The sequence below is a fragment of the Pogonomyrmex barbatus genome, unplaced genomic scaffold, assembly GCF_055798465.1.
Source record: "Pogonomyrmex barbatus isolate J1 unplaced genomic scaffold, ASM5579846v1 scaffold1, whole genome shotgun sequence".
Lineage (NCBI taxonomy): Eukaryota > Metazoa > Arthropoda > Insecta > Hymenoptera > Formicidae > Pogonomyrmex > Pogonomyrmex barbatus.
Genome location: NW_028297098.1, coordinates 4,013,995 through 4,036,745, shown reverse-complemented (window position 1 = coordinate 4,036,745; position 22,751 = coordinate 4,013,995). Strand labels below are relative to the sequence as shown.

General features: G+C 33.5%; 1 protein-coding gene and 1 long non-coding RNA gene across 5 annotated transcripts in view; one reads left to right on the top strand and one right to left on the bottom strand.

Moving 5' to 3' along the window:
- Positions 1-22,751, top strand: part of LOC105432487 (trace amine-associated receptor 9) — a 62,332-nt gene that overhangs the window by 26,088 nt on the left and 13,493 nt on the right. For all 4 annotated transcript variants that reach the window (XM_089070744.1, XM_089070743.1, XM_089070736.1 and 1 more), the window contains 3 exons: positions 7,909-8,025; positions 12,818-12,972; positions 13,670-13,817. In XM_089070744.1, the coding sequence (XP_088926870.1) occupies positions 7,909-8,025; positions 12,818-12,972; positions 13,670-13,817 (420 nt within the window). The remainder of the gene's footprint in view (positions 1-7,908; positions 8,026-12,817; positions 12,973-13,669; positions 13,818-22,751) is intronic.
- LOC148937964 (uncharacterized) overlaps positions 11,714-22,751 on the bottom strand; it is a 29,078-nt gene continuing 18,040 nt past the window's right edge. The window contains exon 3 of the long non-coding RNA XR_016137944.1: positions 11,714-13,331. This is a non-coding gene — a long non-coding RNA (uncharacterized LOC148937964). The remainder of the gene's footprint in view (positions 13,332-22,751) is intronic.

Below are 22,751 nucleotides of genomic sequence, written 5' to 3'. Positions count from 1 at the left end.
ATATAGCGTTGCGCATTAAAGAGCCGTTCAATAACCTCGACAGCTTTTCTTTGCCAGAAATCGAGAAATTTAGAGGAAATCTTGAAATGGTGTTCGCGATGCTTGGCAGGAAATTATTATCGTTTGAAACTCGTGGCTGCGCTTCCGGCAACCGGTACTTCTTCCGCTATTTCCTCCACCAGTCGGCGACTGCGACGTTATCGGAGTTCCTGGCGATAATCTTTACGCATTGCTCCTTTCCCTCCGATCCCTTCCTCGTCCTCTACGCCATCTTCTGAGGTAACGGTCTGATTTGTGATCGTATATTTCTTCATTTCGCACGTGCTAAACTCCGAAATGCGCCGTTTCGCCGGCAGATCTCGAATTTCATGATATTTGCTTATCTAAACGAAACGGGAAATTGCCGTAGTACCTAGCGCGAAATTAGTGTGTGAACATAAGTTGTATATAAATAAGAGTTATGCTTAAACTAAATGTAACTTTATTTGTAATTTATAACAAATATTTATCATGCGTCATAATTTAATGTATCTTTCTTCAGTAACAAATGAAAGCGGCATGTATCATGTAATGCATTTATTATGTCGCTCTGCTCTCTGATTATCTAATGTAATAATGATACTGTTAATTAACTTCACGGCCCATTATAACGTACAGCGTATTTCCGTATGCTTGCATAATAAAATATTAAAATATTAAAATAATTAGTTTCAGTAACTGCGACTAACAAAATGTTATGAAAGTTTAACAAAAAGACAACATTAGAAATCTCATTAAACATAAAATTATAATATAATTTTGTTATAACTTCTATGTATTACAACTTTGTTTATATCAATACTTTTTCGAGATCGGATTAGTTAATTATAGATAACATTATTTAATAATTTATGTTTTATATAAATAATCATTAATTCCTGCGTTTGCTTACAACAATAATATATTCTTATCAACAAAATTAATAAGAGAAAAATAGATTATAACCGAGATATTAATATCGATTGTTATTTTATACATGTGTGTGTGTGTGTGTGTGTGTGTGTGTGTGTGTGTGTGTGTGTGTGTGTGTGTGTGTGTGTACACATGATACATATATATAATATAGATAGAAAACGGAGTAATGTCATTTTTATCTGAATATCATAAGTTATAGCCATACCTATAACAACAAATCATCTTCACCGCATTTTCCCGATAAGACTCGAACTACGCAAAGATATATGTCGCGTTATATCGGAATACCTTTCTGATATCTAAGATGTCTTCCGATGTTTCGGCTTTGCATCTCTGGAAAATGTACATAATATTGCATCAAACAGTATCCGTTACCAATGCCAGATTCTTACACTACGTCACTTTCATCAAATGTTGAGACTACGCATAAATTTAGTGCAAATAAGATATGGTTGTCGATTCGAAGAAGCATCTTTATACAAATTGCAATTGAAACGCTGAGCAACAGAGCTTAATCAAAATTCTGACAAGAGTAAAATAAAAGTTATAATAAATAAAATTAAATTAAATATATATTCTTTAATATTTAAAATTAATTAAATTAACTTAAATAAGTTTATATTATTTAATTGAATTAAATTACTTTTATATAAAAGATTTATATTACATTTGTAAAACATTCAACAATAATATTTAAGAATTGCAATTAAAAATTCTGTCATAAATGTTTTGTGTCATGCAATTCGAATACTTATTTCTTATCAAAGCAAATATAAGAAATAAAATTGAAAAAGATATATCTTTAATGTTTAAGATAGACAATTCTAAACAGAATTTGCGGAATGATCTACCAGAGTTTTTAAAATAAAATGAATTTATCTTTTAGAAATAATAGAAAGACCATTCATTTGCAATGTGTACATTAATGAATAGTATTATTTTTAAAACACTTCTTGAGATTTTATCTTAATGAAGAGTGCATTGTGCATTGTGCATTGTGCAAAGAATGAGACGGGCAATAGAGTGGTAAGTAACCAAAAAAAATAAAAGATAATGCGGTAGTAAGTAGAAGAATAAGCAGAGAGAATTAATAAACGTGGAGAGAATAAATTTCCGTGTAACTGAAAATAGATTACAAATTTGGTGGATTACAAATTTAAATAAATAAGATCAAGTTGAAAGAAAATTAGTAGCAGAGAATTAATAAATATATGTCAAGTATAAATATTTGAAAATTAAAAAAACATGTTGAGTGTATTAAGGCAAAAAGGTATTAAAAATGTATTAAAAAAATTATTATATACTATTAATAATTTTTTTAATACATTTTTACAAACTTTGATTTTTTTTTACATACATAGATAAAATATCTCCATTTCACCACATATAGTGGATGTTTCTAAAAATCGTGCGATATATGTGTGATTGAAATGTATAACAGCCGCGTAGAAATTCAGACAAGACTCGGTGTTGCGGACGATCCTATAAAATTTTACGAGAACCATCGACTCCCGAAATATAAAATCAGAGATCTCAGCACTTGTACAACAGGAATTTCATAAAACTATAAGGATAATATTCCAACGTATGGATATTCTCGTCTTTGAAACATATTCACGTGTATTTCTTACATTCAGTCTCTTTATCTGTATGTCTCTCAAATGGATATGATGAGATATGGATGAGGACGACGGAGGGTTAACATGCCTGATAGAAGACTTGTTCATTCTCTGCGTATTCTCGCATATAATATAATATTCCATATGTACTGTTATACCTTAAAATATGCATGCCACTCTCCGTCTCTTTCTTCCATATTTAATATATTCATGCAAGAAAAGTTGACGTTGAATCAACAGTATCAAATATAAATTGAAAATCAACTTGTTAATTCAATAGCCGCACTAATGTAAGAAATATGTATATTTTTATTTTATCAATACTTTTATTAAATCAACAAGATTATTTTTAATTAAATTTAATGCCGTTAAAACATTATTTCTTTTTTCGTGTACACCTTTTTAAAATCTCTTGAATCTTCTTGAACTTTTAAAACTTTTTTCCCTTTGCTCTTAAAAAGTTTATCACAATCAGGCATGGACATAGATCCGTGTGATCTCATTAATTATTAACAACTTTTGGTAGATAAAAAAAAGTAGTAGTACTCGATTCGATACGAGCACAGTAACCGCCGTTAGCACAAAGAGAAGCTACGAATCTATTAACCTCACGATAGAAACGTAACTATAGTGTTGGTATTGCGCGAGGCTATTGGCAAGCGAGAAAGAAAACGTGCAAACAAGAAAAGTTTCAAACGAACGCGTTAAACTTTACGTGATCGGCGAATAAAAGTGGCGCGGCCACAGTTTCGGTTTCGTATTCTTTTCGCTGTGTTGGCCCAATGGCGACGGTTGTGTACAATTAAATCGATTTCGTGATCAGGTAATAGCTTATATATTATCTACAACAATCCACCGGCATTAATAATATTTAATATTCCGCCGCATCAACAGGCAATCGGTTACATTCCGTCCATTTTAAATGACGACCGGAAGAGCATTTCGTATCTATTCGTGGCAATAACGAGCGGCAATGTTTGAGTTATTAAATAAACTTATTTTTATTTTAATATTTCCAATTCCACACGTATCATTATTCCACGTACCATTAGTATTTTTAGTGAAAAATAAAAAAGAAACAATGCATAATGTTTTAACAATGCTGTTCGATTTTATTCGAGAGAACGCTTTGGGAAATGTTGTGAAAAAGATAAATAATCCAATTTTGAGTTTCATTTTTAATCCTGCCTCACTTTGAATTTTGCGGTTTTTAAATCTTTTATTCTGAGATATGCAGTTCCAATTGAACTGATGCTGCATATCGAGTATCGCCCGTAGAGAAACATAATTGAGAACGGGTCGATTACAACGTGTCGCCAATTGTTCCATCGGGGAAAGAGCATGAGAATGACATAGAGATCCCGCGTTTTAGGTATTCCGAAATGGTAAATCGTCTCTAGCCACTCGATATTCATAGAATCCATCCTTAGTGGCAACAAATCTCCTGGGTCTAAGCGATAACTCCGAGCCGCGACGAGTTTGTGTATTCAGATATCCGCTAGAAACCAAACCGTAAACTTCGATAAACTAGTATACCGCTTGTTCTTGCTCTGTGATGCACCGAAATGCAATCACTGAAGGCAATCATTGTTGTTATGATGTTGTGACAGTTCCGCTACTTGCGACGCATTTAATAACAGTACGGAAATTGAACCAATTTTTTTTTTAATATAAAAATATTTTCACGCTATAAACGATTATTTTTTTATTTTAACAAATATGATAACATTAGAGAACCTGCACATATGATAACATTAGAGAACCTGCATTAGAGAACCTGCACATTTTTAAAATTTTTTTTAATGCATTGGTATTTAATCTTTTTTATTTACAATTTTATTTTTAGAATTAACAAATTCTATTGCAAGTCTGCTAATTACAGTGGATATAAAACGAATTCCAAACCATCTATCGGTAAATTTTCCAACGCTCCCTATTTAGTCACATAATGTCATTACTTACTCAGAACGAGCTAGAACGAAGCGCCGATGTTGCCTGTCGCTTAGCGGCACCGTTTTTCTTCTTTCTTTTTCTCACGGCGCAAACCGACCTGAAAAATTCTTGCGCCACCGCAGTAATGCGATTGCAAATTTAATATTCCGCAATTCCGGGATATACGTCCCAGGCCTGCATTGCCATGCCGATGCCAGTTTTATTTATTGGACGAGCAAAGAATTATATCGCGTTTAGGGGCGATCGTGAATTTCTACTAGAAATGCGGCATGTTGTGCGCGTGGCATGGAGATGACGTGCTTCAGATTCTTCAATAGCATGTGTGATGTCCCATGATGTCTCATGTAAATGGAATAAATCGTTGCCATTGGCACCTGAAAACTACGGCCATTGTCGAGTAAAAGTCAACTCCGCCTGATTGTTAACTTTATTTCCCCGTTGTTTACGTTGACATTGTGCAATTTTACGGTTCAATGTTCGCGTTCGTCCAGGTTCCGGCGACACTGAATTTCAACAAAAAGCGAATGTTCTCCACTAAAAGGATGCGCCACTTGTAACGCGCTACTGCAATCGGCCCAAGGTCGTTCCGGAGCAAATGCAATTTCGCGAAACTCCAACACAGCGCTCGCTGTTATTTCTCGACGGTATTTCCCGGCCGCGGCGAATCAGAGAGATCGAACTTGTTATATCAATTATTTCAATCGCGGTTAAATAAAAGTTAGCTCGATTAGCTTCATTAAAGTCGCCGCTGCGACGACGAGGACAGCGGCGACGACAAAGGGTTAGCGGATTGCCTCGGAGGCAAGATCGGATAAGTTCGTTTGCGGCGAAAATATTCGGTTAAGGTCTCCTGGGAGTGTTTTGGGGATAGCTCGAAACGAGGCCAGACCGATCTTGGCCTCTTCAGATTATCCGAGCTTTTTCCTTTGGCCATACGCCAACGGTCACCATGGTAACCATCTTAAATGTATACTTTGTACCCTCGCACCCTCGTCTTCCAGTTGTTGTTTCTTTGTCGGTACACCGACATCACCGATTCATCGAATCAAGCTGTCGCTCTCGGCGGCTCATGGCATGTGAAAGCATTTTCTTTCCCAAAGATCAAATCGTACTCTCTTTTCGTCTCGCTCTCGGTGAGCTCCTGCCGGATAGAGCATGTTTCGAATCGCGATAGTGTACATCTCGTTACGTCCCAACTGTCTCGCTTCAAAGCAGTCCAACATATCGGACTCAAACGACAGTCGATAGTGTCAGTAGATAGCTACGAAATTGCTCAATATGTGGTTGAATGTATACGCTGTAGGCGGGCATGCGTTATATATTTGTTTTAAAAAATACACGTACGTTTATTTTTTATCTTGTTAATTTAGAAGGAATTCGCTGGCGCGAATCACAAAATATTTATTTTTTATTTGCTTATAAATTTATTTATAAATAATTTCTTTAATAAATAAATTCTTAATGTATAAATCAATTTTTATTTTCCTGGAATTTATTTAACTACAATATAATATATAATGAGTAAGAAATATTTCTTCACATAGTTCGAAGGTCAACAAAATCTAAGACAACATATAAGTATCCTTTCTGCACTTTGATATAACACTAACTTATTGTTTAATATAAGTTTATAAAAAAATATGTGTCCGGAAGTTTTGTTCAAATTTATTAACAAGTTGGATCAATATTTTCCATAGATTCATGAATATTTCAATATTTATTGATCTTTTTTAAAGAATAGAGAAAATAGAATCCTAAATTTCTTAAGTAATGCACGTTAATTCGCAGTCGCTGTTGTGATTTCCTTGCAGTCGTAGAGATAGTCAGTTTCAATTGGATGGAAGGGCTGGCGGTGATCCTACTGGCAATTTGCTCGCCGCCTGACAGCTTGTTTCACGTAATGTATGTACGTTTGGAGAACGAATTAGCGTTTGCCGACAGTCCATTCGAAGATCGAGTTACGAGAAATTGAGCCAGTACGCTTTCGTAATCGTTACACAATTACTTACATATTAGCCGATTGCAATCGAATGATAACTGCGATATGAAGAAGTAAACGTTAATTAATAATTAATAACACTTTCTTAAAAATTACTTATAGTTTTTCAAAAAATTATTTTCTAAAAATTCCCTTCCGATGAATATCAGAAGTTTAATATTACTTTTCAATTTATTCGAGAGAGACGTGATTTAATCTTAATTAAATTAAAATATAACAATGCAAATTTGTGTGACTTGATTCCTTTATCTTAATTGTTTTATTATAATGTGGAACAACCCAATGGGATTCTGCCGTTAATAATGTTTGTTATTAATTTCCGACATTTACGAGATCATGTTCTACGATTTCATCGCAATTAACATGCGTAAATTAAATTTTATCCGTGGTGTCTGCATGTGCGGAATTTATAAAAACTACGTCACACTATTTAATCGCGGACTAAAATTTGCAGGCAGATACGTGCAACGGTGTGGAAGCAACATTGCGCGGTGATGAATGCGGTCCTTTTTTATTCGAGCGTGACATTTAATTACAGCACGGACTCGGTGCCAGCTTTATAGAGCTCACAAACGATTCGCTGTATGGCGAAATGTGTGTAACGTAATTGTAACGTCGTCTACACGAAACATCATTGTAAATAATCAGCAACGCTATAACGTTAATTAAGCCTCAATCTTCATTGTTGACCTGTAGCAATTAATTAGATGATTCTGCCTATACCCTCAAATCAGAGTAACAATGATTCTCTCACGAATTCCGACGTTCGATGCAAAATTACCACAAAGCGTTGTGGCATCAGCGGTAAACCGCAAGCTGTCGCTCGTCAAACAGTAGTAAAACCCTGATAATGATTATTCCGATAAATTCAGAAAGATGTGCATCTCTAGGATCAGCTAATTGATTGACAATTCAATTAAATGTAAAATTATTATCAATATGTATAATATATATATATATATATATATATATATATACTCACATTATTCACATATCTTAATTATTGAGTTATTATTAATAATATGTAAATATGAACGCGCCGAAATAAATACACTTGATATCTTTGTTTCTATTACTTTTTCTTAAATTAAAAAATATTTGAATGATGACTTGCAAAAAAATTATAAAGAGTGGAATGATTGCGAAACGCCGAGTGCAAGTTGATTTTCTCGACGTTCTCTCAACTCATCAAAACTTTTCGTCTATTCGACACGACGACTTGTCTCGCTGCTAGTCGACCTATGCACTTTTCCTAGAAGTTATAACTTATTTTATTTGAAAAGACTGAGAAAGAGAGAGTGGGAGAGATTGCTCGACACCTGAAGAACCTCGTTTGCTCTTTCGGAAATTCTTTTTACTCGGAAGCTCTTTTTACTGTTTCAGGCGCTTCTTAGGGGTGCTTTGACTCAACAGAGTGCCGTTATCCTCGTCTGCATGGCAATCGACCGTTATGTTTGTATGCTACATCCTCATCGTTATCACAAGCATTCTTCTAAAAGGGTAAGCTATTTTATTATTCATATCCATTTTTCAAATTTTAAACTAATGTACTTTTATATTTATAATTGTAATTTACTCTTTATCATAAACTGGTTATAATTTCAAAAAATATTTACTTTTGTTATTTTCATTTTTCATATTTTTAATATTAAGCATCTATAATTTTGTTTATATTTTTATTTTTAAATAATAACACATTCCAACCAATATTCATCTTTCCTTATTTTTACATTGTTATAAAATTACTCATTATATTTCATGATTGCAATAACATATTTCAATGTTTATATTTCACGTAATTTTTAAGTTAAAAATTACTCTTTTAAATAATGTCTTTTAAATGTGGATTGTTGTTTGTTATATGACAATTATTTTTGAATTACTATTATAATAATATCGAACACAATACCTTTAATGATTTTTACAAATGGAATTTCATATCAACCAATGTCACTCGTTTCAAATGTTTCTTCCGTCTGCAGAGACATTCATTTTCTCGACCATTCATTCGCTATCTATCGACAGCAAATTTGCTCTTGTTAAATACGATATGAAATGAACGATCGAGCAGTTGATTGACTGCAGACAATTGTCGTTTCAGACAAAAATAACTTGCTCGGTGGAAATGGCGGATATTAGCCAAATTTGTTCGATTCTTTTGAATTCGAAGAGAATAGAACCCTTCCTTGAATCGGCTATTGATGCAATCATTTCATTCATGAATACAATATGAGGATCTAAACGACATTTATATTCATGAATTTGAAGAGCGAAAATATTTCTCGTTACATATTACAATCACATTATTCATAAGATACGACAATCCGATATCATTCATTGCGCATAATCATACAAGTTTAAAGGATAAAGATATTTCTCGTTGCCTTTGAAAGTTTAATATCGACGCAGCTAAAATATCGATATTGTAAAGCCATGTTCGTAAAACATCTTTTTCAATCCTTTACCTATTATATATTACATAGCTTCATACATATATACATATATATCACATGGTAGATACGTCAAATATAGACGTGCGAGCCATTGAAATAAATATTAAAAAAGATTGAAAGCTTAACAAAACAGAGAGTAGAAATTCCATTTCAAAAAATAATCTCTTAGTCTCTTTGGGATCTAAAATATCCCACGCTACTCAGCGATGAAATAAAAATAATAGCGATCATTTCTACTTTGTTAGTGTAACAAAAAAGTGTGAAAATCAAATAAGAACATATACTGTTCTCTATCGATGAATGGAATATTGTAAATCTTTTTCATTTTTTTTAGAGATAAAAATATATATTTAAAAAAAAAAATATATATATATATATACAATTTTTCTTAAATATTTTATACGAAAGATAAAATTTGATAAAAAATATATATCATTCATATATATCATTCTTTATGAAGAAACAAATTACTTCGCGTCTTAGAGTTTACTTAAAAATGAAGCTCCTCGAAACTCTAACTTACTTGAGCACGTTGAGAAGCTCTTAATCTGTTTGATTACTTCTGAAATTCTGGCCTGTCGATTACCCCGAGTTAATGTAATCCAGTAATTTTGCATCATCTTCCGTGAATAGCGGCAACAAAAGCGATTGAGCGCTTTAAAGGCAACTTTTGCGCCACAACAACTACGAAGTTTGCAAGCGATATTAGCAGGATCCTTTCCCGCGATCCGTAACATGCCTGTGGTTTCACACCGCCGTTTGTCGAAGCTTGGATGCGCGTCGGTTTATCCTAGCTTAACTGCCAAAATGAATTTCGGAGGAGATTTAAAATCACATCAGAATGCAAAGTGCCACCGCGACCCCTCACTCGCCTACCACGTATCCTTCTATTCCCGCGGCCGTAACAATGAATCGCGCAGCCAGGACAAAATCTACATGTAAGTGAAAACAAGTGTACAGAATCGTTCAAAAGTAATCGTAGCTCTGCCTTCCAAGCAGACAGAAAAAGAATAATATGAAAAATTGAAAAATAAAATAATCAATGATGATTATGATTGCTCCAATTAATAATTTTAATTAAAACTGCTTTAAAAAAAGTCATTAGAAAAAAAATTATTTAATGCGAAAATTATTTAATTCAAAAATAGGAAAGAAAATTTTGAATCGTTCTATATACTATATATCACCGACGAATTCACCAACACTTCAGAGACAGAGAATGCAGTTTTCCAAATTACATCAATCAGGTTTCATGACTTATCTTTTAATATATCTCATGTCATTTTTAAAATTCTTTTTTCTTTTCAAAAATTATGCAATTTATATTGATTATATTTTATTTTATTTATATTTTATTGTTGTAATTTAAATGTAGAATAATAATTTTTGTTTATAACTTGTTTACATATTTAATTATACATGTTATTTTTCTATATTATCTCTATAATTTTTATATGTACAATTATAAAATTTAAATTACATCACTCTCTTAAACATGATACTTACCATGTATCAAGACTGTTTTGGATTTTATTAATTAAAGATTTAAAGATTTTGGATTTATATATGATACATATACATACATCCGGAATTATATTATTACTGTATTATTTTATTTATAATTTTTATTCTGCAACAATATATGTTTTATCATAGATAATATATTAATAATACTACCGCGTGTTAATTTACTCTTTCTTTCACAATGCATCATAGAATGCAATCATAAGAGTTCCAATAGAATCATTATTTGCACAATTGTTAAAATAAGAAAGAAAGCGCATCGTATAAAAATCAGAGGTAAAAGAAAAAAGCTCGATGAATCGCTGAATCGTGTCTTCCATTCATTCCGTAATTTTCCGCCTATCAAACGTTTGGCTACTCATCGAATTCTGGCAGACTCCGCTTCTGTCTCTTTTTACGTTCGATCGTTAAAGGCTGTTGCTTCTCGATTTCGATTTCACGTTCGTTCTTATCATATTATATTACTTTGCAGATAGAGCTCCATGTTACATCAATTTTACTCATATTTGATACAATATTCAGTCGAATACAGCCCGTATTTAGTTCAAAGTTCGCAGTAACTTGGTTCTAACTTGGGTCTTTATCTCTTTGTTCCTGATGCGCACAATGCGCGGCGAATATCAGTCTTTACATCATTTACCACGCGAGTCGATAATATCTTCGATAATTTTCAGGGATTCTCAATTCAGAATGTATTTTCGTAACTTCCGTATACCTTGTAAAAAAATCTATGTTGGCATTTATATCATATCTATGTATTATTTTATTATTTATATATTTTCAGCATTTTATGAAATATTATTTACTATAACTAATATTGACATAATCACAATCCATTTTAAATTTCTTTTCGCGATTTTAGTAAATAACAAACACACACACACACACACACACACACACACACACACGTATTTGTGTGTAATATAAGTAAATCATATAATTTAATTATATATGAAATAATATTTAATTGATTATTAAGACAAAAATTTATTTGTTCTCGGCTATATGCGAGCACATAAAAGCTTTTACGTGCTGATGAATTGTAAATTTTAAAGTTAAACATGAAGAAGAGGAAACACAAAGAGTAAACCATAAAGTTTGCTTATTCAAGAATATGTGTCTTAAATTAAATGTATTTGCATACAAAATTTGTATATTTTGTGGTATTATCTTATATTTCTCGAGTAAAAAAGGTAAAGAAAGAAGGTGTATTGTTTTTTAGTTTTAGTAAACATTTATTTTAAACATTTATCATCTAAAGTATTTTGATATTTCTGTAATATTTTTAATAAATATTGTGTTAAAAATTTCAATGCGCTTTCAATATATTTTTAAATCTTTTAACAATCTTTTTAAGTACACAGATCATATATATGTTTGTAACAAAAGAAAAAAGAAGACGTTAGCACAAGTACCGATTCTTACTCCGCAGAGAATAGTAAGGTCGAGTGTCATTTCATTGATCGTTCTTTGAGATCAGAATGAGGTTAATCTCGATAATACTTAACACACCGGGTTTGTGCCGTAAAAGTGGGCCGTCGATAAAACTGGTCCATGGAACTTTTCTTTATTTGCTTGTGAAGATTTAATCAGGTAAAAAATTACTTCACTAAAGGTGTAATGCAAAAGTATAGGAACATGTAATCAATATTTTTAAAAGTTAACTTTTAATATCAATAAAATTTTTAAATTCTAATTAGAGAGAAATACCATGTAAATTTAATTTTTATAATTTTATATATAATTTTTTATAATATTAATGATAAATATATATTTCTCATCTTTTTCTTATTTTTATGTATAATAAATATAATTAAACGGTGTTACAAAATACGTAAATTTAGAACATATATTTAATTCAATATTCACACATATTTTCGAGAAACGGCAAACTATTTTCTCTTCTCTTTAATATTTACAATATAATACATTTATATTAAATCGGGGTTGTTGCACACATTTCCCTTGATCATAGAAATTGCGTTATATATTTATTAAACATTTATTCATCAGTGTGCTTTATTATATACTAATATTAGATGTTTCATACAAACATTGATGTCTCAATTTGAGATTTGCAATATCCCTGAGATTTCCGATAAAAAAACATCACACAGTAATCATTTGAGCAAACGACCCATCCTACACCGCGCTATCAAATGCGGAATGTGTGCAAACAAACCCCAGTATTGGTCGATAAAAATACATAAACGGGCGCGTATGCACATATGCACGTATGCACATATGTACATATGCATACACCATAAACGAGTGAGAAAGAAACGACTGATCGTTTTCTGTCTATGTTGACACAGTATTACATGCGGCAAGGCTGCGTGGCAGTGATGTCAACCACTTGGATAGCGAGCGTGGCAATTTTCGGGGTTCTGGTACTCCCAAGGGGCGGTTACTACTTCAACGGGTCTGGCCTCCTAGCCTGCGACCCTTTCTTCGCGAGGGCGTCCCTTAGGTATCACAGTGAACGTCGGTGATAAGTTTGACATTTCACGATCTTTCTCTCGCCGCGTTCGTTCGCCACAGGCCGGGTGACCAATTGTGGACAATTACAATTTAATGTCGAGAACGTCGTTGCGCGGTCGATCGTCTTGACGGAACACGGAGGCGATCAACCGTGAAAGATAGCGATATATCCACGTTAATGTTCCCTTCCGGTACCCTTAACGTTTGATCTAAACCGTGGAGCTAAATATCGTCTGTCTGAATTGTCGTAAGGTTTTTATCGTCGTTGGCGTTGGTAGTTTAGAAACTATCTCACGCATTAGTTCAAACCGAGTTATCCATTTATATCACGGCCTTTTGTAAACGTTGCTGGAACAAATATAAAAAGATGATTTAAACGCAGTCGGGGTAAAGTCGACTCTCACAAAGTAACACTATAAAGTGTATTAATTACGTTAATTTATGGTAGAGAAAGTTAAAATGCGAAATGCATAGCGAAACTGTTTCTATCGCGTTATAGATATTACTAATAAACTTTCATTGCACGTATCATCAGATTTCGCGTAATCCGCTTGTATGAATACAATTTTATTGCATTCGCGTGATATCATCTTCGCCGCGCCACTTTATATTTCTGCTCGCGTGTGATGCGCTAATTATTGCTTTTCTGGACCGGAAAATGCTTTTTATCATATCTCCTTTTTCAGGATCCTGGCATGTTGCTGTTTTTACTTCCCGACGACGATGGTGTTGATGTATTGTTACGGCTCGGCCTTTCACGTTAACAAACTACGCTTGAAAAGAGTAGTCTGTGTTAACACGCCGGAGGTCGTTAGTGGCGGCCATATAGAAAGGGTAAGGGTCAAATTTATTCGCTTTGTAAATGTACTTTAAATCGACAAGCAATTTGTTTGGCGATAATGAAAAAAAGAGAAAAAGCATACAATTCCGTAAAAAAGAAACATTATTATCGACAAATAATTCGTACAAAGATTGTGTTTACGCAGCACAAATCGCGAAACTGATATTCTGCAAATTAAATATTATTTGTTGCCTTTTACAGTTGATAATATTAAAGGAAATATCATATCAATGCAATTTTGACGTTTTCTCCTTTAAATTCAACAACTTTGTATACAAGATTGAAATGAAGTTCGCGTTTATATATCAACACGCTGTCAATACTAAGCAAACTGCTCGTTGTCGAATAGAGATAATATAGGATAATCCAGACACGTTTGAAACTTTATGTTTTACGCAATTCCTTGTTCGCTTCAAGTTCATGTTCTCTTTGGTAAATTGCGCAATGAAATTATAAAGCTTGCAAGCAGATATACCGAAGAACTTTATGCAAGAGTTTAAGATTCCCAAGTGCATTCTCGCGAAAGGGCAGCAACTCGTAAACTAGTTTCCAAATCTGTTGGAATTTGTTGAAACATGGAAGATTCACATGGGAGGCATCTTGAAGTAAATGAGCATGAACGCGAGGACAGTTGGCATGAGGAAAAATCGACGAGTTCCGTTACCGATATTATCTATCTGTTAAAGTGGAGATGCCAAATATATTCGTGTCGAGGTCACAGAAACTATCGCCAAAGGCAGAATGAAAATATCGCAGGGACATAGCTGGGAAAGTGCTAATGCTGGAGGTTCGGAATACCGCCTGTTCAAATGAAATGTATAGACTAATAAAAGCCGTTAAAACGAGAACTAGATATCTTAAACAATTCAGCTAATATTTTACCGACATAATGTATATGATTGAAATTATTTATCTCAAAATGAAAATGAAATTCATTGATCGCAAGATAGCATTTTTGGCAGATGCTCTATGAGTTGTAATAAAAAAATGCCTTATCATTTATCAAAACGTATGTGAAATGTTGTTGATATATATTATTGCAAATATTTGAAACTTTTTCTAACGAAGAAATAACATAACTTTATAAATTTCAAAGTGCTTAATAAGGTAATAAAGTCTTTTATCTGTCTAAATATTTGTCAGAATACATATTCCGTATTCCGTAGAAATGTATCGCCTTATTTTTACTGAGTGGCAATTTCGCGCTGCGATAACTTATAACAGTCTATTAAATTTGTATCTTGGCTACTACCAGGTTTCGTCCCAAAGATTCGAATACACGGTGGATCGATGTGTTCGACCTGTAACATGATTACATTGTTAGTCGTGGGAGAAATGACCGTAAACCAGCCGATATCCGTGAAAAGACGCGCAACTTCCGCTGGTGGAAGCGGCATTGGTGCCTCCTTGGATCGGTATCTTTGATATTACCGGGAGATACAACTGTCCGAAGCAAGATGGATAGTCCGAACGCGGCTTAGCCGGCGTCGCTTGAATTCGCTGTCGCTCACTGTCATCTGCGATGGATTGAATTCATCCACGATAACGAGCTCCTGAGGTTGTCCTCGTTGGCCTAAAGCTATGTGCTAGACATTGAGCGATCGCGACGGCAACACCGGCTCTATTCCCGATCTCCCAATCCCAGAAAATAGTCGCGAAAGCTCAACAATATCTAGAATGCAAACACGGGCGTCGCTGTCGCGATCCTCCGAATAAATGGAATTTCAGAGAAATCGTTATGTATTCGAGAAGAGAATAGTGTTCAATAAACGATCGTGAATATTTCGAGCATAATTGTCTCGCGGGCGAGCATCGCCGAGTGATAACAATCGAGCTACTTGCGTATACACTTCTATAAATTTGCATTTTGTATGGCTACTGCGGTGGAAAAGTTTAATGGCTATTAAAGACATAAAAGTTTCAAGGTTGCATAATAAATGTTTCGCACTTTCTGTTCACTTTTCAATTTCGCGTAAAGAAATATAAAGTGAGGAATATAAATTTTCTCTACTAGAATTATAGCACTCGTATTTTCCTAAGAAATTGCATTAACAAAAAGTGCGTTTCTTCTCTTGAATATTTTCTTTTAAAATTCTCTTTTACTTCAGAATTACTTTTCGAAATTGTAGAGAAATAACGGATAAAAAGAAAAGAGGACAACGCTCGAAATCATTATGAATAAATAATTATATGAAAATGCATCGAGAGAATCGTATATTATAGACTTCGCCACGCTATTCCATTGAGTCACGGATCCTTGTGACCCAATTTAAGTAACCCTATTTTAAAAGCTTCCTCCCCGTAATTCCGCTCTAAAAACGAACCTTACGCCTTGAAAATTTTGGCAAGCTATTCCGGCATGAGAGCCGACGCGCTTCTGGCTTTTTCCACCTCAATCCCCACTGGCGTGACGCCTTCGTGGTCGAACCACTACTAACACCCTTCTTCAGGATGTGCGCCCCAGTTTTCGCGGCAAACAATATTTTTCTACTTGCGCCCCCGCAATACCCCTGCCCGATGTTTCCCGTTTTCAGGAAATCGCATTTATCTTGACATTAGCCAGAGCCATCCTACGAGGAGGCCAGAGAATTCCGACCTTGTTTCCACTGGGTGCACTTGCTTATTTTATCTCTTTTTTTACGCCGTCGTTTCTGCCAGTCGTATTTAGTGGTTTCTCACCATCGATAAGAAAAAATAAAAAATCTTACCGTGTCGCAAAATTATTTTCTCTTATGTCTTTCTTATATAAAGACAAAATTTAAATATTATTATCTACGTTTAAAATGACGAAAAAATTTTTAATAAAAATTTATTTCATTAATAATGATTTTATATTTTTATATATCGTATATAGTGCTCTCTTCCTGTTAATTGAAAATTTTTATAGAGGTCATCGAAAAGGAAACAAGTATTTCCCAAAAGACTCAAACCGAAGCAATTTTTATTTCGCGATAGTAAGAATCCTTCAAAACCTCTACTAAACTAATTTCAGGTCCAATAATCCTACTTTAATTCTATCTATGTTCAAACTCTGGATTCTAGTTTCGACGTCGTAAGTCGTTTCACCGATTCTCTAGAGCTCTACTGAGAAGTCGAGCGTTTAAGACCCAACTAAATCGAGAAAATTAAAGGCATGCCGATTAAATCAGTCAGATCCTGAGAGAATGTTCTCAAAGAAATTTGTGCCTTCTTTTTGAGAAACGATGCGTGATGATAAATCTTAAGAATCAAAATCTATTTTGATTTGCATAACATTTAATCAGTAATAATTAGTGATTCTTAAAGATGTTCAGTTTTAAAGAATGCAGAATTCACGACGTCTTTTATTTCTAATTAAAATTAAAATTTATTATTATTATATTACAATGAGACTCTATATCGCGTGTGCGACATTGAAAGATTACAAATGATGGCTCCCGTGGAGACTCGTTATATGAAACTCGTTATATGAAAAATTGATTCCAAATTCATCAAACGACCTGTCGCATGGATGAAAAGCGGCGATGATGCTGAATCACTCCGTCATTTTCGTGTAATTTAGGTCACGTCTTTAGGGATCTTAATATTTTAATATGAACCGAGAAAGAACCGATATTAGAAATTATTGCTTTGCCTAATCTACTGTCTCTAAAGCATTGAAAAATCACCTTCTATTACCATGAATGCACGGCTTAAACATTATAAATCATCTCTCGTTGCGATCATTAACCCAGTTCAAGTGACGATCCCTAAAGCGGTCACGTCGTGCAATATTTCCACTATGTCAAGAAATTCTGCCCTTGCATTTCTTTTTCTTGTTTTAAGTGATTTCTCTCTGAGCAATGGCGCATTAATTGTACGTCAATAAATTACGCGTCATTATTAACAAAGCGGTGCGATCCGCGGCTTGGATCAAGCATACTCATCCGTATAGAAAGATGAGAGACTGAAAGATCGACGATCTCTCGACCGAGAGATCGTTCCGATCTCTTCGCGCGTACATTATAGCGCGCATTAAAGCGTATGTCCGCTTCCGTACTCCATCGCAAAATGGTCCGTAATCGGTCGAGAATCCGCGGATCGTTAAGCTCCCTCTCGTTCCCACCGCCGGCTCGTATTTTCCGGGTAGGCAGGATCTCGAGACAAAAATGGGTTAAGTGCACGAAGGTAGAACGAGGGAATTACAGAGCGAAGACGAATCTTTCTCTTTCCGGCTCCAGACGACGAGTTGGCAACCACTTCCCGTGGACGTGGCGTTCATGCTTTATGTCATGGTCAACGTCCGTCGACCGTTGTCGACGGTCTGCGAGTTCACGATATTAATGAATCGGCCGAATCGATTATCCTGACACGAGATATTAATGTTCTGAAATTATCGGATACGAGCCAGGATTTGGGCGGTGCTTTGCACCTTCAGACAAATTATTACAATTGTTAGAGTCGCTCGAAAATCATTGGACATTGGAATTTCTATGACGTGATGCAATTTAGGAGAATGCTGAAATTGCTGCACATCATATTGTAACGGATTGCAAAGCGCTGTTATAAAGGCAGAAAGAAATGTAAAAAGATAAAGAAATATTACCTCAGACATGTCTCTCATACACTACACGTTACATATCAAGCAGCGTAAATTTACTTTTTCTTTCTTCATAATATTTCTGGATTTTGTTGTCACCGCCACCGTAATAATGTTAGAAAAACAGAGTTCGTAATTTTTCTCATAAAATAGCAAAACAATATTTAACTAATATATAACAATATTTTTAATAGCATGCATGTATTTGTAATTATGATAATGAATGTAAATCATATATAATTATATATAATGAATATAAATCAAATATCAAAGATAGTATCAGATTTTATGCACATATTATTTTTAATTACAATTATTACAAATCTTTTTACAATATATCAAATAATTAAAAAGGTTGTATATTGTCCTATAAAGTGCAACTTAATACTTAATAATTTCATCAATAATCAAATTTTAAAAACTTTTTTTGAAACGTTTATTTTAGAATAGAGAAAAGTTTCCATAAAAATATTTATTAACAAATTTTTATCAAATATTAATCTTTTTTGTATAATTACAGAACAATAACCTGAGAATGTTCTTTCATATCGCTAACGTGAATAAATCTTCATTAAGATGAAATAGAATTCATCCTGTAGTACATTCTGTTTTATTTTGTACGAAACATGACCCGCGACCCACTTCTCTCATGGCAACAACTTTTTAGCACTTTTTAAATTTTTAGAATCAAGCACTTACGTCGCCATATCGTCAAGTCGCCATATCGATTTATTATATTTTTATTTTCTATTTTTTGTATCGTTTGGATTGACATATGAAAAAATCCTGATACGTTCTAAGTTTTTCAAGAGGGACATTAGCCGTTCAATAGACATTATGGTTAATGGAAACTGTGTAGATCAGCTTATTTATAAGTAACTCGCTATTAAGCTGTGTCTATATACCTGTGTCTTCGCCTACAACCTCAATGTAGGTCAATGAATGCGGGAATGTCTTCTAGGTAAAGGTATTCTCCGTTAACGTGTGAGAGATTCTGCACGAAAAAGAGAAAAGAAGAACAATACCCCACTTATTCGAGAGGGATAAAAACGAAGGCCGTTTTATCTCAATTTGTCAACAAGTACCGAGATAAATGTATGTAATTAATCAGCAAGCTAGCTGATTTTGATAAATACAAAAACAATTTTACTACGAGCTGGTAATGTCATATGAGTTTTTCCAACATTTGACATAGATTTCTAAATTTAAGAAATCAAGAACAAAAAAGTACAAAGTAACAAAGTTATTAATAAGTTATCGTTAGTTTTTTATATACCATAATAAAATTGCATATCTGATGTTTGCTGTACTTAACGCGTTGTTCCTGCTTTTAAGGTGACATAACACTCTCCGATAACTTATACAGCTACAACTTTCTTACATGCGAGTTTCTTCTATCCTAGACGTTATTGGATATCGTTCAATTCGCAAACCAACCTAGTGCATCCCCTTGGGATGCGTGGCTACGAAAGAAGAAAATTTCACCGATGATAGGTTGCGGACTAAAATTGAACAGAAACAGCCATAGTTAGGGAAAACAGGCTAATCTTATCATCTTGGGGAAATGCTCTTAAAATTTTCTAGAAAGACTTAAAAAAAACACACAGAAACAAAAAATACGGCCAAAGTCTTAATTGCTGTGATCTGTAAATGATTCACTCTATAAATTTTCATTAATTTTTATATTCTATATATTTCTCTTTATTTCTTTAAATATAGTTATATACTATATATATGAGGCAGAAAATTACGCATTATTTTATAAATTTTTCCTGAAGCTCTTAGAAGTTCTTCTAAGCTCTGCAGCGGAGTAGCGATCACTTCAATCAGAATTGAATTGTAGCGAGATACTATAACTGAGTGCAAAATCACAGGCTGTGTATCAAAAGCGTCCAATAGTTTCAATTGCCATTTTATCGCGATATAAAAGGTATATAGTTGAAGAAATTACTGTTCGAGTGAACATTAAAAAAAGTTCTTGAAGTAACATGCCTCACACTATCTAAAAATAATTTTTAATATATATTATTATTAATTTTTCAATGTGTCAATTTGTTAATATATCAATAAAATAGTAATAGTAATAGTAATAAAATAATAATAGAAATTCTGAAGAATTCACAAGGTATAGGCTATTCTAACGAGTTTATATATGAGAAAGAATTATCTCTTTAAAACTAAAAGCTTGACATTTGAATAGAATTATAGATTTAACAATGATGACTATAATAAATCTATAATAATCAATCTTCCAAATAAAAAAAGCACGCGAGGAATTAAAACATAAAACGTTGGATAACGTCCAGGCCACGATGTCGAATCAAACAGGTCACTTGAAATTCATGAGGATATCATACGGTCACCGAGCAGTCGAAGGGTTCTAAAGCCGCCTTCAATTTCTTCATCCTATTTTACTTATTCCTCACCTCATCTTGCTCCTAGTTATTACGAGATAACGAGGTGGAACGAGTCAGATGAGAGATCGAATAGGTTCGAGATTCCACATTGAATTCGAGGATTTCCGCGTTGCGGATCATCCGAAGATTTTACGTCTTTACCTTTTCTTCTTTCTTATTCTGCCTCTACACCATTCATTAACGCTTTATTTTTATTAGTCCTATTTTATTTGACTTTTATCACGGTATAATAAATATATCCTACATATTAAGGTAATATTATTAAAAGAAATTTTTAATATTATTAATATTTATATGTCATTAAAATGTTTTTTTTAATTTTCAATTTTTCTAAAACTCTATAAATATTTAAAATAGTTGATCAAAATGTACTATTATTTTAAAAAGTTAATAAAAATTCTTCTTTACATTATTTTTCGCATTTTGTTGAATAGATACATTACATATTTAAAATAGATAATCGTTCTATTTCGCATAGTAAATAGAAGAATAAGAAATTTCTCCATAGAAGGAAAGTATGAATATAAGAATCGGTATCTTGGGATGCATTTTTAATGTACCGAAAGAAAACCGTTTAATGCAGTAAAATGCACATATCATTTGATTAAATTATGTTATTTGTTATGCAAATTGGATTTATTCACGAGAACATATTGATCTATCAAAAATATTAAATTAATTTAAATCTATTCTAAACTTTTAATGCTAACGCTTTTTATCTTCCATATTTATTTGCGTGAATTACAGATGACAATTGTCAAAAATACGATTTAATTTTCAAAAAATCACTTAGCAGATTAGATGTTTCCAACGGTGGAGCATTTCAACATCAGAATATAATTCTATATTCTGATTTCTAATTTTCCTGAGAGTCAATGGAAAGTACCAAAAGTTTCTTTCACACATTATGGCACGTGTTTTCTGCAGTGTGGATAAGATAGATTTTTACAAGGAAATTACACCTGCGGGAGATGTTATAATCCCCCTTGTGTCAAGGTGCCGGCTTTCGTATTCGCGGTGGAAAAGTATTTTCCACTTAAAATCCTTTTTCCAAGAGGCGGCGTGACCGCCGTAGCCAACAGCTATAGTCTTTTGGAGAGGCGTTTATGAGACTTTATTTTTTTTTCGCATGTTCAGTGAGAGGAACCCTTGGCAGCGAGAGTTCGTACGTAATCACCAAGATTTTAGTGGTGCGATAAGAACAGCGCGCGTACAAGCCACCGCCAGTTTACTTCCATCACAATAGAGCAACGAGAAAAAGGAACAAATGTGGGAGGTCCTTTATTAGTTCCACCCACTCGCACCCTGATCCACGTCGTTTACTCGTAATTTAAGCGCAATTTACGCGAAAGTGCCTTGTAAGTCTCGCTGGCGCGAATATTTATTCGGAATTTTGTAGAAAAGACTTCAACGGAAACACTCATTTCTGACGTCAAAAATTACTTCACGACGGCAATGTCGCATGAACAAATTTAATAGAAGATAAATTGTCCACGAAAAGATTCGAAAACGATATATCTTTGCATTTTGCTTAAAATTAATACTACATAAAATATAACATTAGATTTAAATAAATATTTTTAGATGCTACAACATTTGCAATCTTTTATTAAAAGAAGCGTGTTCAATAAGACTTTTATTTATCGTTACTACAAATGATTTACTAGTAGATTCTATTTTTAGTAGAAAGATGCATATTCTCGTATGTAGGAAAAATTCTTATTCTGGTAAACTGCAGAAAGTTAAAAAGAGCACAGAGCATTTGTAAAGTTTACCGTTGAAGTACTAAGTAAGATTAAACGCTCATGTACTAACTATATTTAACCTGTCGTAGAAACATTATTTCACATTGAAGAGGAAATTGAACATTACTCATTAAGAATACGATCCTCATTAACATATATTCAATTAGTGAACGTAATTATTTCCTATATGAATGTTCTCGATTTAAC